The sequence below is a fragment of the Typopeltis vanoorti genome, chromosome 10 (genome assembly GCF_054136105.1).
Source record: "Typopeltis vanoorti isolate ZY-2024b chromosome 10, IOZ_Tvanoo_1.0, whole genome shotgun sequence".
Taxonomy (NCBI): domain Eukaryota; kingdom Metazoa; phylum Arthropoda; class Arachnida; order Uropygi; family Thelyphonidae; genus Typopeltis; species Typopeltis vanoorti.
Window position 1 is genome coordinate 59,300,854 of NC_143558.1, and position 17,788 is coordinate 59,318,641.

The 17,788-nt window shown below is 34.6% G+C and overlaps 1 protein-coding gene across 3 annotated transcripts in view; it reads right to left on the minus strand.

Moving 5' to 3' along the window:
• LOC150102443 (2-oxoadipate dehydrogenase complex component E1) overlaps positions 1-17,788 on the minus strand; it is a 481,556-nt gene that overhangs the window by 431,948 nt on the left and 31,820 nt on the right. For all 3 annotated transcript variants that reach the window (XM_090399364.1, XM_090399362.1, XM_090399363.1), the window contains exon 3: positions 12,682-12,859. In XM_090399364.1, coding sequence (XP_090255490.1) covers positions 12,682-12,859 — 178 coding nt within the window. The remainder of the gene's footprint in view (positions 1-12,681; positions 12,860-17,788) is intronic.

The following is a 17,788-nucleotide window of genomic DNA, read 5'->3' on the forward strand; positions in this document are numbered from 1 at the left end:
GCTACTATAGCAATGATTTAATGCATAACCCTTGGGCCAATATAGTTACAGAGTAAAACTCTAATTGAAATGACATTTATGTGCTGCTCAATAATAAATAACAGGAAAAATAGATAAAAAATATTGCAATGCTGTAAGATTTCTTACAGAAGCAGTGCATTGTATTTCTCTTCTAAACTAAATTCAAAACAGATTTACTTTATTGATTCAGCTTAAATTGATATTGAGACTTAATGTTGTTCTGGTAGCTACTCATTATCAATTATCTCAGTTAAGTAACTATACCAAATTTGCTCATGCATTTCTGAATGTTAACAAAGTTCTTCCTAAATATCTTCACTTTTAATGTGATTCTGCAATTAATGCACACCTGTTCACAACCCCCTAATAATTTTTCATAAGTTAAAATTGGTCTGAACCTTAACAAATAACTGAAGATGCTGTCAGCTATAAATAACAGTTATAGCTGACAGCATCTTCAGGAAGCCATTTTAACACAAGTAGAAAATAACAAAAAATCAAAACATTTTCCAACAGCCATTATTTCTATAAAATGAAAAAAAAAAAAAAAAAAAAAACTGGAATGATAGTTTAATTGTTAGGCATATTACACACAGTCTCTACATTGTTATGTGATCTTAACACACATTAATGAATGACTTCCAAATGTCACGAAGTATCAGTTCTTGGTTTCTATTTATCACGCAATTTGAGCGAATGCCATCGGAAGACACTTTGAAGAACCTGTTGAAGTTATTCTTTTCTAAGTAAGGCATGGAGGAGGCTTGGCAAATGACCATGTGACATTCTGTGAGGTTGTGTGCTGAAGTCCACTTTTTTCTTTCCTTTTGTTTTCAACATTGCTTACATGTTCGTTTTACGGATTTCAAAATTCTCCTAGTATGACCTACATACACCTTTTCACAAGAACATGAAATCTTATGTCCTCTAGAATGTTTATAAAATGGCATGCTGCTTTTGGGGAATTTAGGAAACTTTGTAAGGTGTTAAATGGTTGGAAGTTTGTTCTAATGCTGACTGATTTTAATACTTGGGCTATTTTTCTTGATATGTTGCCAACATGTGGTAAGGTTACTATGCCTCTGTAATTAATTTTCTAGTTATCTTAGGATGGTTCATTGAAAAATGAAAGTTTCTTTAGTAACGTTTTTAAGTAGCCATTTTGGAGGAACTGATTAAATAGGATTCGAAGTTTTTTTTATTTGATTTCATCATTTCTGAATAGATTTAAACCTCTATTTTTTGAGGTTTTAATAATACCATTTAGCTGGTGGTGATGGAAGGAGCTTATATCTAGATTAGGAGCTTGTGTGGGTTTGTTTCCTTTAAACTTCTACTGATAATCCTCCAGCAATGTTTTTGTTGATAAGGATTATCCAGAACAGAAATTTTCTGTCCTTTCTACTTCTAATGTGACTTTGAATTTTGGGTGGCAAATATTCGGGAAATGTAAAATTCTTCAAGGTCTTTCTGGATCTGTTTTCAAATAATAAAGATATCATTGACATATCTCCACCACATATGTGGTTTTAATAGCACCTATGCTATAGCTTCTTCCTCAAATTTTTCCATGTATAAACTAGCAGTGAAAGGTAATAAAGATGAGCCCATTGCCAGACCATATTTTTGGTAGTAAAATTTTCCTTTCCAAGTAAAAAAATGAGGATTTGATGTAATGATGGAAGAGACATGATATCAAGAGGAGATAGGTCTACAAGGATATCTATTGATTCTTCCACAAAGATGTTTGTAAAAAATAAAACTGCACTTAACTAGCTACCATATTTGATGGGGTAATTTGTATGTTTAAAAGTTTCCCTAGAAAATGCCTTCTGTTTACTTATCCATATTTCATCTGATATGAAATTGAGAGGATGCATATATTTTTTTTCAATTACAGGAGTAAGTTATCCAATAGATTAATTTCCATACATTTTTGATCATATAAATGTAATTTTATTTCTTGATGTAATTTTATTTCTTCATCATCACTATCAATTTCTTGATATGTACTCTGAAGGGTTGTTCAAGTTACTATTACAGCACATGATTAAGTTCACATTAATCTTCTATCAACAATTTTCCTCCAAATTAATCTATTACTTGTGAGTACTCCAATATTGTCTTATCTAACATTTCATACTTCTAAGTACTTCTGACTGAATCAATCCACCAAAACCTTGGTCTTCCTCTGAGTCTCTTTCCTGCCATCTTGGCATCAAATACCTATTTTGCTAACCTTTCCTTGCCAATTCTATTTAAGGCCATACCACTTTAGATTAGCTCTGCTATTTGGAAATGCTAACAATAGCAGATTCTAGGGTGCCCAGATAAGATGTGATTTGCAAAATTATCAATTTTCAGATTTTAAGATGAGTTACAGTGGTTAAAATTCAAAATATTGTATATATCTGGGGAGGAGGAGGGAGAACTGCCACTCATGAGCCACATGCAACTCTTTGGCATATAATGTGCGACTTGCTGAAATATGTTGGCTGAGCTTCTTTATGCATCACAAATGTACGGAAGTTAATATAAAACAGGTAAATAAAAATGTTTCAAGCTTTATAATTATTTATTGGTAATAAACAGAGCCCACTGGATTAAAACGCAAGTTGAATGTTAATGGTGAGTAAACATAATTACAAATTTAAATGGTAATTTAATGCTAGATTTGAGTCAGAGATTAAGGAAATTTCAAATCAGCATTGTGTGGCTGTGTTGCAGACAAAGAAATTAGAGTAGTTTTAGTGTGATACTTGGCACTGTAGGTTTGGTTGTGTCATGCATGTTAAAGCTTGTTGTTTCTTTTCACTTAAATTTTTTTAGAAGTTATCGTTATCATCATCAATTTCCTGATATGTACAATCAAGGATGAACACCTCTTGTGTTCAAGGTTACTATTACAGAACTACATGATTAAGTGTTTACATTATTATTAACCTCCCTTATATCAACAATTTTCCTCCAAATCAATCTATTACTTGTTAGCACTCCAATATTTTCATATCTAACATTCCGTACTTCTACAGCACTTCTGACTGAATCAATCCATCTAGACCTTGGTTTTCCTATGGGTCTCTTTCCTGACATATCTTTATTTTTAATATAATTCTATCACTGTTAGCACTCCAATATTTTCATATCTAACATTCTGTACTTCTACAGCACTTCTGACTGAATCAATCCATCTACACCTTGGTCTTCCTATGGGTCTCTTTCCTGACATATCTTTATTTTTAATATAATTCTATCACTGCTCCCATTGGTTTGCTTCCCTAATTTTTCTCAGAACCCTCATACCTGTGGTCTCTAGTTTGATCAAGTGCTTTATTTCTAACCCAACTCCCAGATCCATAACTTAAAACTGTCTTGAACTCTGTCTTGTATACTGCTAGTTTGGTGTTTTGTCTAATTTCTCTCTTAGTTCACATAAATGTATTCAGCTGGCTACCCACCATACCAGCTTTGCATATTCTGTTGTTTCCAGATTAAACTTGACATATTCACTAAAAACTGTGCCTAAATAGCTGAAATATTTTACTTGTTCTACAGACTCTACATTCAGAATGCAGCTAAAGCTTTCTATGTCCCTGCCTGTTTTGATAGCTTTGGTCTTTTTATTGCTGATTTTCATGCCAAATTTCTTACAGCTGTTATTTAATTTAGTTAAAAAACATGGAAATTTGCATTAGATGTGTTTAGTACAATATAATCATCTGCATAAAGCAAAGAACTAACTATGACATGTCCAATTCTAATATCAGGCCTAATTCCCCCTTTCTTTCATAATATGATCCATATTGATGATGAATAAGAGTGGATTATTGTAATATATAATAATTAAAATATAATAATGATTTCTGTTTGCCATTATACTACAAAAATTTCAACATAAATGTTTTGCTTATTATGTTCATTTTTTTACAGTTTTATATATGCTTAGTGAAAATTTTATTTAATGAGGAATACGTTTTGTTATGTGATAAAGTAATCTAAAAATATACATACATAATATATATATATGTATAATTTGTTTGCATTTAGTATTGCAATTATATGCTTAGTATTACCAGATCTGCCATGTGATTAAATGGTAGTGATATAAAAGATACTTAATTGTAGTTATGAGTAAATTTGCTTACCAAATAGTGTAACTTTTAAGGAATAATAACAATGTTGTATGTATATTATTTGTAAGTTTGTGTTACAGCAGTGTTTGTTTGTAGAGATGCAGGTTATATATTCATTGAAGAATGTGGATTGGGCAAGACCCTGCCAAAGAACAGAGAAATGAATTAAGTGAATAAGAATTTGGTGCAATAAGTTTGAAGCACACAGCATAGAAAAACTCAAAACTAGGAAAGCACCTTGCACTGATCAAATACATGCAGAATTCTTAAAAACAGGAAAGGAACAACTTTTGGAACCATTAAAAACATTATTTGAAAGGATCTACAAAAAAAGAAGCAGTGCCTACTAATTGGACCAAATCAGTCATAATTCCTATATACAAAAAAGGAGATAAAACAGAATGCAATAATTACAGAGGCATTAGCCTCCTCAGTATTCCAAGTAAAGTTTTTACGAAAGTACTCTAAAAACAAATTAAGTCATATATAGAACTGGCACTAGGAGGAGAACAAGCAGGTTTCAGACCAAGGTGAAGCACAATCGATCAACTATTCACCTTAAGACAGCTAATAGAAAAGACACTGGAGCACAATCAAAGTTGCTACATAAATTTCATAGACTTTCGTCAGGCATTTGATTCAATCCGTAGAAGAGAACTATGGAAAACTATGGAAGAATTTGGAATTCCCAACAAAACCATAAGAATAATAAAGCTGTATGAGAAATCTGAAAGTGCAGTACGAATGGAGGACACCTTAACCAACTGGTTCCACACAGAGAGCGGAGTAAGACAGGGATGCAATCTGTCACCAGACCTGTTCAATCTTACACCGGAAGAAGCAACCAATAAGGCTTTAAACAATGAAGACTTCGGAATCAAAATATATGGGAAAAATGTGACAAATTTAAAATTTGCAGACGATACTGCATTACTTGCAAGCACAGAAGAAAATCTACAGCGAATTTCTGATAAAATAAAGGAGTGTATAAAATCTGGATTAAACATAAGTATAGACAAAACAAAAATTATGCAAATAGGAAAAAGAAGCACCAATCTGAAAATTGAAATTGATAGTAAGAATCTAGAGCAGGTAGAAAACTTCACCTACCTTGGAGGAGTTATTGAGTACAATGGTGAAATTATAAAAGATATAAACAGAAGAATCAGTCAAGCATCCCAAACTTCTGGACGACTTAATAAAATATGGAAGGCATGAGACATCAAACAAGTAACAAAAGTAAGAATCAATGAAACAATGGTCCTCCCAATACTCCTCTATGGAAGTGAATGCTGGAATCTCAAAAAGGCTGAAGAGAAAAAATTATTAGTTACTGAAATGGGTTGGCTAAGAAGATTACTTGGAATATCTCTGTTGGATTGACTAAGAAACGATGACATAAGGAAACAACTAAAACAAGAAATAACGATAACTGACAAAATCCAAGAAAGAAGATTTGGCCATGGTTTGGCCATGTGACCAGAATGGGAACAGAAAGACTACCATCTAAAGCCCTGAATACAATGATGGAAGGTAAAAGATCCAAAGGATGGCCCAGAATTAGATGGATAGACAAAATAAAAGAGGACCTGAAAACCAAATCACAACAAGCGACACCAAACTGGACAGAATTGTTCGGACTCTCCTGGGACAGACGGAAGTGGAAAGAGTTCGTTCGGCCTCATCATCATCCACATAGATGATGGAAGAGAGAAGAAGAAGATTGAAGCTGAACTGTATATAGATAGTAAACAGCAGTTGCTTACATTCTCACGTAAGATGAAAGTGGAGGAATGGTGTTAGCCAGTGCAGTGGAGAGTACCAATAAAAATATCTATATATAAAAAAAAGAAGATGTAATGCAGAAACACAGCATCTAACAGAAAGGACTGGAGAGAGAGAGAGAGAGAGAGAGAGAGAGAGAGTGTGAGAGAGAGAGAGAGAGAGAGAGAGAGTGTGAGAGAGAGAGAGAGAGAGAGAGAGAGAGATCATCTAAGCAAACTGTCCTTTTCTGAAAAGCATTCTTGAGGATGTTTTTGAAGTACCACTCCAAATCTGAGGACAATATTCTAACACTGCTGGGTGGATTTGAAATTTATAAAGTATTATTAGAGGTTACATAGAGGAGAAGCAGTGTTTTGATTGAAAGAGCCATGGATATGATGCATTTGTGACAAAAGAGGTTAGATATGGAAGTCATTCAAAGAACTGATCTTGACCGGAGACTCAAATATCATAAAAAAAGTAACTGGAAGTAAAGTAAAATCTCACTCCAAGAAATAGGACTATGTTTCGGTTGCACATTTCTAGAAATTCTCCAGATATTATTCAGACAGTGATGAGGCGCGAGTTTAAGACATTGGTTATGGAAGTTGTAGAAACATGAATCATTTGAGAATAAGAGGAATGAAGAAATGAAGAGTACTATCGAATGATATAATCACGTAATCACAAGAAAGATATTTATTTAACCAAATATTTCGGTCTGGAAATAGCAGACCATCGTCGGTGGTATTACAAGAACAGTTTAAAAAATATACAAGCTAGAATACTAACAATAGATCGTTGAAATTAGAACATGCCGCGTGATGTTATATCACTAAGTATGAAACGAAATATTTTGAAGTAGAAACATGATTGAATTTGCTATTTAAAAAAAAAAAAAAAAAAAAAAAAAATTAATGAGTAATCTTGATTAGGCTTTCCCAGATTTTTGATATAGATATGCAGTCATTACGATTCAGAATCGTAATGACTGCATATCTATATCAAAAATCTGGGAAAGCCTAATCAAGATTACTCATTAATTTTTTTTTTTTTTTTTTTTTTTTTTTTAAATAGCAAATTCAATCATGTTTCTACTTCAAAATATTTCGTTTCATACTTAGTGATATAACATCACGCGGCATGTTCTAATTTCAACGATCTATTGTTAGTATTCTAGCTTGTATATTTTTTAAACTGTTCTTGTAATACCACCGACGATGGTCTGCTATTTCCAGACCGAAATATTTGGTTAAATAAATATCTTTCTTGTGATTACGTGATTATATCATTCAGTCTTATGTCGCAAGTATCCTTAAAACAACGAAGAGTACTATCATTGGAATAGGGATTGGAATAGGCCTAAGTTTGATGCTCGTCACGACGGGAGGAATCTTTATCCGGACGATTTCAATCGAAGGTGAGTTAGCCGATCTCATACGGAGGTAGCAGGGTTTTTTCTCCTGGAAACTCGGGTTTTTCATCCCGGATACAGACAAATCGGCCCTTCAGAACACACGCAATTTACAGACAAAAAATACTAGTTGTGTGTGGGTGATAGATGCCATTGATGGAGATGATTCGTAGCAGAAGTTCAATGTAGTGGTTGAGACAGTTGTAGGTATCCTCCTGTGGTGAGTCCTTGGACTCCTTGGAGGTGTCAGGAATAATAATAATAATATGATTGGAAAAACTATGGTCATGATTTGGAGTTAGCAAAAGACAGTCATTAATGCAGAGAAGAAAAAGAATGGGTGAAAGCAAAGAGCCCTAAGGTTCTGGAATTGAAAAATCTGATGAGAGAAATTATCCATCGTGACATGCAACTCATAACAGTGCTCACAGTATAAACAACATAAAGAGAAAAATATAATTAATTTATTGGACTTACTAATATTTCACTAGTTTTTCTACCCAGCATCTTCAAATACACAAATTGGAACTGTGGCAAGCATACAGCACTCAACCATGTCATTGTATAAACAATTTGAATTGTAATAACTGAAAACTAACTAATGTCCTAGGACCAGAAAACCATAAAGTTAACTTTGAGAAGTCAGGCTATTTGATCTCAGAATGACACTCTCAAGAGCTGTAACAAATTAATGCAGCCATACTTTTTGTGGGTTGGGCAAGTGCTTCATTCCTGATGCTGATTCAAAAAATAGTCTCTCTCAGGCCAATAGCAACTTCTATATATATAGTAAAGCTGTCATCACTCAGGGGTGCTTAAGGGTAAAAGCTATATAACTGAGAGGAGATATCCACATAGCCTTTAAACGAATGCAGAGAACTGACCAGAGCTTCTGACTTAATGTCCAATCCTCACCTTCTCGTGGTGCACCCTGTTGGGTATCTACTTGGATACTGAACAAACGACGATGGGCTGGCAATTTAATATTTAGCCGACCAAATTGTATTCTTATTGGCTTAAAACAATATACAAAATGATGGTACAACATGACAAAATTTCATGCCAGCTGGGGTGTCATCTGGTTAAACAAGGCCCCCGTTGTTTTCACCAGGGAACCAGGGTGAACAGCGAAAAGTCAGCTACTGGAACAAATCTGAAAACACACCCCAACTCAACATCACCAGAGTTAAAGATCGGTACTATCAACATAAGAAGCCTGAATGGCAAAGAAAGGGAGCTAGCTGAGGAATTAGATAAGTACCAGATCGACATAATTGGGGTGACTGAAACAAAAAAGAGAAAAACCGGTGAGGTCTTTTCTGAGCAATAAATACAAAATGTTATATTCAGGCAATGAAAATCAAGGAAAAGAAGGAGTAGCCATAGTATTCAACACTAAATACGAGGCTGATCTTCTTGAATGGCAGGCAGTCTCAAGTAGGGTGATGTGGGCAAATTTCAGAATGGGGAATTGCACAATGAGACTTATTTGTGCCTATGGTCCCACAGAAGGTTCTGCTAAGGTAGAAGTGGAGGAATTTTTTCATGCTTTAGAGAAAGCAACTGATACAATGAAAAAGGAAAAGTTGGTCCTTGTTGGAGTTCTAAATAGCAGAGTAGGAATGATTGTCAGACATACAAAAATATTTGGGGAAAATTTGGAGAAAAGAGCAAAGCTAATAATAATGGTAAATTCCTGTTGGATTTCTGCTCAGGACATGAACTGGTTATTACTAACACCATGTTCCAACATAAAAATGTACACAAATTCACATGGAGGGAAGAAGCAAGGAAAAAGAAAAGTCTCATTGACTATGTTGTTCTTGATGTTTTCTCCCTGGTGCAGGACACCAGCGTGTACAGAGGATTTGAAATTGGAAGTGATCACTATTTAGTCTTGAGCAAGATAAAATTGAATTTCATATTGAAAAGAATAACATGTAAGAAAATTTTAAAGCGAATAAAAGTTGAGCAACTCTCAGATGTGAACTGTAGACTAAAATACAGAAATATTATTGAAAAGAAAATGAAAGAGTTTGAGAACAGGAATCAAACCTTGGAGATTCAGTGGCAAACTCTGAAGGAAACATTGATTGATTCTGCCAGAGAGGCATGTGGTGAGGTTGTGTGCAAGGATAAAAAAATCAGAACTCCCTGGTGGACACAGGAAGTTAAAGAGGCAGTGAAGGAAAAGAAGAAAGCATATCAAAAGTTCCTGGCAAATAAGTCAGCTTGTGCTCTTAGAGAACACAGAGACAAATGTAAGAAAGCTAAACACTGTGTAAAACTAGCTCAACAAAAGTCATGGGAAGACTTTGGTAAGGCCATAGAAAATAAATATCAACAAGGTGGCAAGATATTCTGGAGGTTGTTTAAGAAACTCAGAAATGGAGGAAAGACTGCTTTAAAAGTAATTAGAGATGATAAAGGTGACATGAAAACAGGAGAATTACTTCAAAAACTTGCTAAATGAAACAAGCAGTGATAGCACAGTGGTAAAAAACACTCAACAGGCATACAGTCAGGAATACATATCCATACTTGAAGTAGAAAAAGCCATCAAAGACCTGAAATGTGGAAAGGTAGCAGGAGTAGATGATATTCAGCCAGAAATGCTGAAGTATGGTGGTATAAATGTCTTACAGTGGCTGCACTGCATAGTTCAGAAAGCCAGGACAGAGGGACGAATTCCCGATGATTGAAGTAGAGCTCTCATAGTACCCATATATAAAAAGGGAAATAAAACTGAATGTGAGAATTACAGAGGTATTTCCCTACTGAGTGTTCCTGGTAAGATATATGCAAGTCTTGAGAAACGGTTGAGAAGAATTGTGGAAGAAAAGCTTGGTGAAGAACAAGCTGGATTCAGGCCAAATAGAGGCCGTCAGGATAAGATCAGATCTTCACTTTACGACATATAGTTGAGAAAGCATGGGAATATAACAAAGATCTATACTTAAGTTTTGTCCATCTGGAAAAGGCATATGACAAGGTGCTAAGAGAGAAGCTATTCAATATGCCATAGTTATATGGTGTCAATGGGCTATTATATCAAGCTACACTTAGTCTTCATTTGAGTTGTAAGTCAGCAGTTAGAATTGAAGGAAGTACAGGAAGATGGTTTAATGTTAAATCTGGTGTGAGACAAGGATGTACATTATCCCTCTGTTATTCATTATCTATAATGGATCACATTATGAAGGAAAGTGGTATTAAACATGATATCAAAATTGGAGATATTAATGTCAGCTCTTTGCTTTATGCAGACAATGTTATACTTCTAAATAAATAAGCTACAAGTCTGCAAGATTCCCTAACTAAATTGAATAACTGTTGTAATAGATATGGTATGAAGGTCAGCAATAAAAAGACAAAAACAATGAAAATAGGCAGAATCGTTGAAAATGTCAACTGAACGGAGAACCTGTGGAACAAGTGAAACATTTCAGCTATTAGGCACGATTTTTAGTGAAGATGGTAAATTAAATATGGAAATAGACAACAGAATCAACAAAGCTGGTATGGTAGGAAGTCAACTGAATAAATTCATATGAAATAAAAGAGAAATTAGTTGAACACTAAATTAGCAATATACAAGACAGTGTTCAAACCAGACTTAACTTATGGATCTGAGAGCTGGGTCAGTAGTAAAACACTTGACCAAAGACTAGAGATCGCAGATATGAGAGTCCTGAGAAAGATTAGAGGCGTGAACAGATGTCATCAAAGGCAATATCATATCAAAAACGAGGATATTAGGAAAGAACTTGGCATTGTCAGCATCCAGGAATGCATTAGCAGAGCTAATCTCAGGTGGTATGGTCACTTAAATAGAATGGGCAAGGAAAGATTAGCAAAACAAGTATTCTCTGCAAGGTTGGCAGGAAAACGACCCAGAGGAAGACCAAGATATAGGTGGATTAATACTGTACAAAGTGCCTTAGACAATAGAAATATAAGATCTGATAATGTTGGAGTCTTGGCAAGTAACAGACTGATTTGGAGGAAAATTGTAGATAGGAAGTTAGTAATGATGTAAATGTTTCATGTAGTACTATCATGATAAAGAGTATCATGATAAATGTTTCATGTAGTACTATCTGTACATCCCTTGAGAGTACATGGCAGAAATTTGATGATGATGTCATCACTCATTTAATCCTATGCGATCAAATATCTGAAGTATGATCTGCCAGTCCCAACTTGTCATGTAGATAGATGGACATGGATATAATTTTTATGTTCTTCAAGTGGATGTTAACTGATCTACCAGTCTGTTGAACTGCAAGTACAGGAGACACTATATATTCCAGGAATTGAAAGAAGACAAAGTTGGTCTTTAGAAGAGAATCGATGAAAGTAGCTAGCTGAAAGAGTGGTTTGAAAGTGGCATGGAGATTATATTTGCAGAGAACTTTAGCTATCTTTTCTGATATATCCTAAATATAAGGAATGGAAAATTTTGATGTGATTGGATGCAGGAGGGGGGATATGGTACATGCATTATTTTATAAAGGTTGTAGTCCAATAAATTAACTATATTTTTCTCTTGGTGATGTTTACACTGTGAAGCAGTATTATGAATTATCAACAGTTCTTAAGCCTCTCCGTATGTATGACATGTGACAACCAGACAGAAAAGTGCTGATCTGCTAACAAAGGACAAGTGAGACCACAAAATGGTTGTTTGGTAAGAAGTTCTGTATGCTGGACTCAATCAAATGCATTGAAAATAACAAGCATAACCACATGTATTTCTCCAGACTTTTTCTTGACATGGTTAAGTTAAACTTTATGTAAGAAATTAAAAGCGGAGGGATGGAAATTCAACAAAAGAGAGTAAAATAAATCTTTTCACGTGTCAGGTAATCAACTGTTTTGGATGAATAATTTTAATGCTGGAAAGAAAGTAAAGTATTTTACATCCTATTCTATTCTTTATCTTTAATTGGAGGCTTCTTTTAAAACTGAGGTAAACTGTTTATCACCAGAGCTAATAGTGCAGATTTGTAAGCAAATTTTTAAAAGTAAACTGAACTTTTTTTCCTCCCCATTTCAGTAGTTATTTATTCTCTTCACATACATTTTACATACATCAAGATTAAATTTTGTTTAATACTATTTATTAAATATTATTGTCAGAATTGCATTATTATAAATGTGAAAATTTTAAATTCCTTCAATGAATAAAAGTCTTGGTAGTAGATGAATTTCATTGTTCAGTGTGAAACCAACACTTCAAATCAACTTAACTAATAATAAGCTGGGAACCCTGTTTGGATAATCAATTAACATATAAAATATTCGTATTTTAATTGAAATTATTATGTTTATAAAGTGGCCACTTACTGACAAATGTTGGAATTCCACACCTAGTGACCCACAGTAGATTTTTTCTAAAATGGCAATTATATCTGACACGGAAGCTTTAGATTTTGTCAGGTAGAGAAGACCATTCAGAGTTATTACTGTGTTTTTTATCTGGTTTTCAATACCATAATGAGAGGGATCAAGTTCAGTAACTTTTCTGCAAATGAAAACAATTCGCAAACAGGTGTAAGTAATTTAGCATGTCTGCTACTCAAAATAATAATTTAAAAAAACTATGGTTTGTTTTACACACGAGAACAATAATATACAGATTCTTTACAATCACTAAGTGAAAGATTTGAAAGAAACAGTATTAAAATACAATTTGTAATATGCAATGTATCAAGAAAAGGAAATACTTATATATATATATATATATATATATATATAACAAATATTCCCCCCTCTCTCTAGACACATACGCCAAACACATTATACATATATACACAAAAATTACATGATACTAAGAGTTTATAAGGCAAAACAGTGTAATAGGATGAAAACATTTATTTTAATTGACAACACGATGTTGTTTCATCCTAATTACACAGGATTTTTTCATGTGTAAACATACATAGTAGTAGACAAAACAATAAGGACTTTCATCAGAATATATTTTTTCAGTTTCTTGTCACCTCTATCATCTCCAATTCCTGTTATTGTATTCTTTTCTCCATTTCAAAGTTTGCAATAGCCTCTAGTACATTTTGTCACTTTTCTGATATCTCTTCCCATGAGTTTTAATTCAATTTATTGATATATTTATATATAAATTAACATAGTACACATACTGGGTGATTATAAAATAACGTCAAGTGTTCACAGCCCTCTAGCGAGTAATGTATTGGATGAAACATACCAATATTCGGTAGACGTACACAGTGGAACATGGGGATTCGATTTAACAAAAAAAAAAAAAAAAAAAGTACCAAAAGTCGCCAACAGGGGAAATTTTGGCACTGTTTACTAAGTAAAATGCATTCATTTGTATTATCACGTTTCTTGTGAGCGATCCTGTAATAAAAGGAAAGCCTGTGAAATTTCTTATCATTCGTAGATGAACTGCTTTTCGATGCCTCTTATCTTACGTGAGCGTGCTTTGTTAGTCAAACTCTATTATTAGCGGAACAATAATGCCAGTGCTTGTCTTCGTGATTTTCGGTGTATGAAAAATTTACGAAAAGGACCGATTAGCGTAACAAACTTACGAAAACTGATTTGGTGATTTGAAACTACTGGAACTCTAGCAGTGCAGGTAGGCAGGGGACGCAAACCAATCAATCACCAACAAGTTGCAACTTCTATTGTGGAACAGGAGATGACGAATGTGCAGGGTACCAGCAGTGCATGAGCAATATCCCGGCAAATGGATATCGCATACACAACGGTGTAAAAAATCCTACATCAGATGTTGAAGTTTTACCTCTATAAAATCAGTCACGTTCAAGAATTGTCCCCTAGTGATGCGACCACACGAATTGACTTATCTTTGAGATTCTTAGCACGCATGGAAGTGGATGATGCATAGCCATGGCAGATTTTATAGAGTGACGAAGTGCACTTTTATTTGAACGGCAATATTAACACACGCAACTGTCGCATTTGGGCTGCAACTAATCCGTATGTGTGTCTGCAGATGCCTATCCACTCGCCCAAAGTCACAGTGTGGTACGGATTTACGGCATCTTTTATCATCAGTTCATATTTTTACGAGGAAATCGCCAAAATGGACCAGTGACCTGTTCCGTCGATGCTAACAGGTATGCCAATATGCTACAGAACTTTGTGGTTTCACAACTGCAGCAAAGAGGATGTCTCGATTTGACCATCTTCATGCAGGATGGTGCACCATCCCACATCGGACTTCAGGTATAGCGTGTTTTGCGACATTTCTCTGACAGAAGAATCATTAGTCGTGCATTTCCCATGGCTACTGAGATCACCTGATCTCAATCCTTGTGACTTTTGGCTGTAGGGATTTCTTAAAAGCATTGTGTATATCAAGGACATGTACCCGATATTACAACCTGGAAAGATCGAATAATATTACATGTGAGACAAATCAATTCCGATATGTTGCGAGCCACTGTGGAAAATGTCGTTCACCATATGCAGTTCCTGGAACATCAGAATGGTGGTCATATTGAACCTCATTTGTAATTAACAATAAACGTTATGAAATTGATGTGTGCTGTCTCTCATTTGACATTTAGTCATTCATTAGTCACACCTACTAAAATTAATTTTGCAGCGCCAAAATTTCCCCTGTTGGCGACTTTTGGTACTTTTTTTTTTTCATTAAATCGAATCCCCATGTTCCACTGTGTACGTCTACCGAATATCGGTGTGTTTCGTCCAATACATTACTCGCTAGAGGGCTCTGAACACTTGATGTTATTTTATAATCACCCAATATATATTTATTTTCTCTGTATTCTCTTAAGACATCTCCTGATTTACTTATTGGGAACATTTGATATGTTTTTCATAAGTGACACTACTTTGATCAACCTCGACGTAACTGGCCTGCCCTCTAGTGAGAGAAAAAAAGGGAAGAAAAATCTACATCAAAGCTAAATTCTATTTTACATGGCTAGAGAACAAATTGAAATTATCCGCGCGGTTAGCCTAGTGGCTTTGCGCTTCGCAACCATATGCCTGGGGAAGGAGTGTCCTAGGTTCGATTCCCGTCCATGACGTGAGGAGCTTAAGGATCTTCCTCAGCCATAGCCAAGTTAGCCGGTCTTGGGCGTGGGCAGCAAGGTTTTTTCCGCCAGTTTCTTTGGGGTTTTTCATCCCGCAAGCAGGCAAACCGGCCCCGTGAACACACAGGTTACAGTCATAAATACTTACGGCAAGGAAGGCAACGGGAAACCACCTTGCTCATAATCATCTCTCCCTAGAATGGTAGCATACAGCTACCCTCCCCCGGCCGTATGGCAGATGGGAACCAGAAGAAGAAGATATGTTTTTCTCTTTAACTTCTTATATTCATCATGAAATTCTGATTTTTCTATCTCTATATACATTTCACCACATACCTCCCTTGCTGAATCAGTATTTTCTTCTGAGTGCCACCAAGACTCCAAAGTTTGGTTCTTGTTTTCAAACTGTTATTTTTTCTAGTATAATATTTGTATACTTGGGTCTACAGTGCACCTGTAGATACTGCTCAACTTTAGTTGTTTTTTTTCTTTCAATGGTACACCATGATCAACATTCATTTAAATAAAATTGTGGAGACTACTATCATGTTAAGAATAATTACTTTAATTTCTCAACATTTCAACCTTCATATTAACATAATCATCTGGAACACACACAGAGAAACAAGTTACATTAAGTTCAAACAATAAGTGACACTACTTTGATCAACCTCGATGTAACTGGCCTGCCCTCTAGTGAGAGAAAAAAAGGGAAGAAAAATCTACATCAAAGCTAAATTCTATTTTACATGGCTAGAGAACAAATTGAAATTATCTTTTATACTTTTAATTTAGCAACAGTTGTGGTCTAATCAAAATTTAACATAAGTGCTGTTATATTGAGGCTAAGATCTAGAGTATTATATTTCTAATCAGCACTTGTTTTATAAAGCAACAGGTGCTGGTATGTATTCATTGCCAGTAGGAAAATTTGTACATTGAAATGATATCACATCTATATGTCAAGAATCACTGTCAATAAAGGTGCTGGTATGACCTCCCCCCAAAAAAAAGCCCTGCTCCTAATTATAATTTATAATGAATTCTTAAAAGAAAAGCTTATGTGGGTAGAATATGTGCTGTCTATATTCTTGGGATTTTTAGACAACTGTTATTGTTGAGATTATGGTAGACGATTAAAATTTCACAGGCCTCCTTAAATTTGAACTCATACCAAGTTTTAGTGTGATGTAAAGAATATTTGCCTTTCTAGTCAATTCTACATAGAGTATCTAGGGAATGATTAGAAAGGCCATATTTACAATAGTTATTAAATTTAATGTGTCTTTTATGTTCTTTTTCGAGACAGAAATTGTGCATCCAGTTTCACTCAAATAAGGCAGTTAAAGGTGCATCGAATACAATATACTCCAGGGTAGGCCAGGGAATTAAGGGGATCCTTAGAGGAGTTGAATAAGTTCTTTAATTTTGCAAGAGGTTTAAAGGTAGAATTAAGAAGGTATTTGTGTAGTATTCTGTTTATTTTATATGATACAATCACAAATATAATATTCTATATTTATTATTTAGCAGGATTTCTTGTTTTAGTCTTCTTCTTCATCTTTATAATACCAATTATGTCCATGGTACATCTCTAGTCCTTCACAGCCAGTTTGACTTTTTTCTGTGGATGCTTCTTATGTTGATGGTGCCTACCATCATTTCTGCTGACGCTGAATTTTTTCCAGTAGCTGACTTTTCACTGTTCATCTCGAAAGGTGGGGCCTTGTTTAACCAGGATATGTCCCAGTTGGCATGAAATTTCATGTTGTACCATCATGTTTCTTAAGTTGGTACAGAATACAATTTGGTGGCTAAGTCTCAAATTGCCAGCCCACCCTAATTAGTTCATTTGCTGAAACCTACTAATGGGATGTATCATGTAAAAGTGAGGAGTGAACATTAAATTAGAAGCACTAGTAGGTTTTCTACATTCTTTGAAGGTTAAGTGGAGGTCTCCTCACAGTTATCTAATTTTGATCCTTAAGCAATCACAGAATCATGCATATTTTTTCTAAATATATGTCATTTTTTAGCACAACTAGCAAAACCTCAATGTTTTAAGTCTAAAGAAAAAGACAAAATCAGCTGAGAAGAACTATGACAACTGCAATCTGGTATAAAATTTTTCAAATATGTTTGTTACTATATAAAGATCATAAATCCCTATTTACTATTTCCTATTTGAGTTCATAACTATGCTATGAAATCAAAAATCTTGGATTTCAGAGTAGTCACCCTTCTCACTGATGAGTGATATATATATATATATATATATACATACATACATACATACATACACACACTAATAATACCCTACCTATGACACTTCACTTTATGACAATCTGCTTATACAATGATTTTCAATTATGGCCAATACC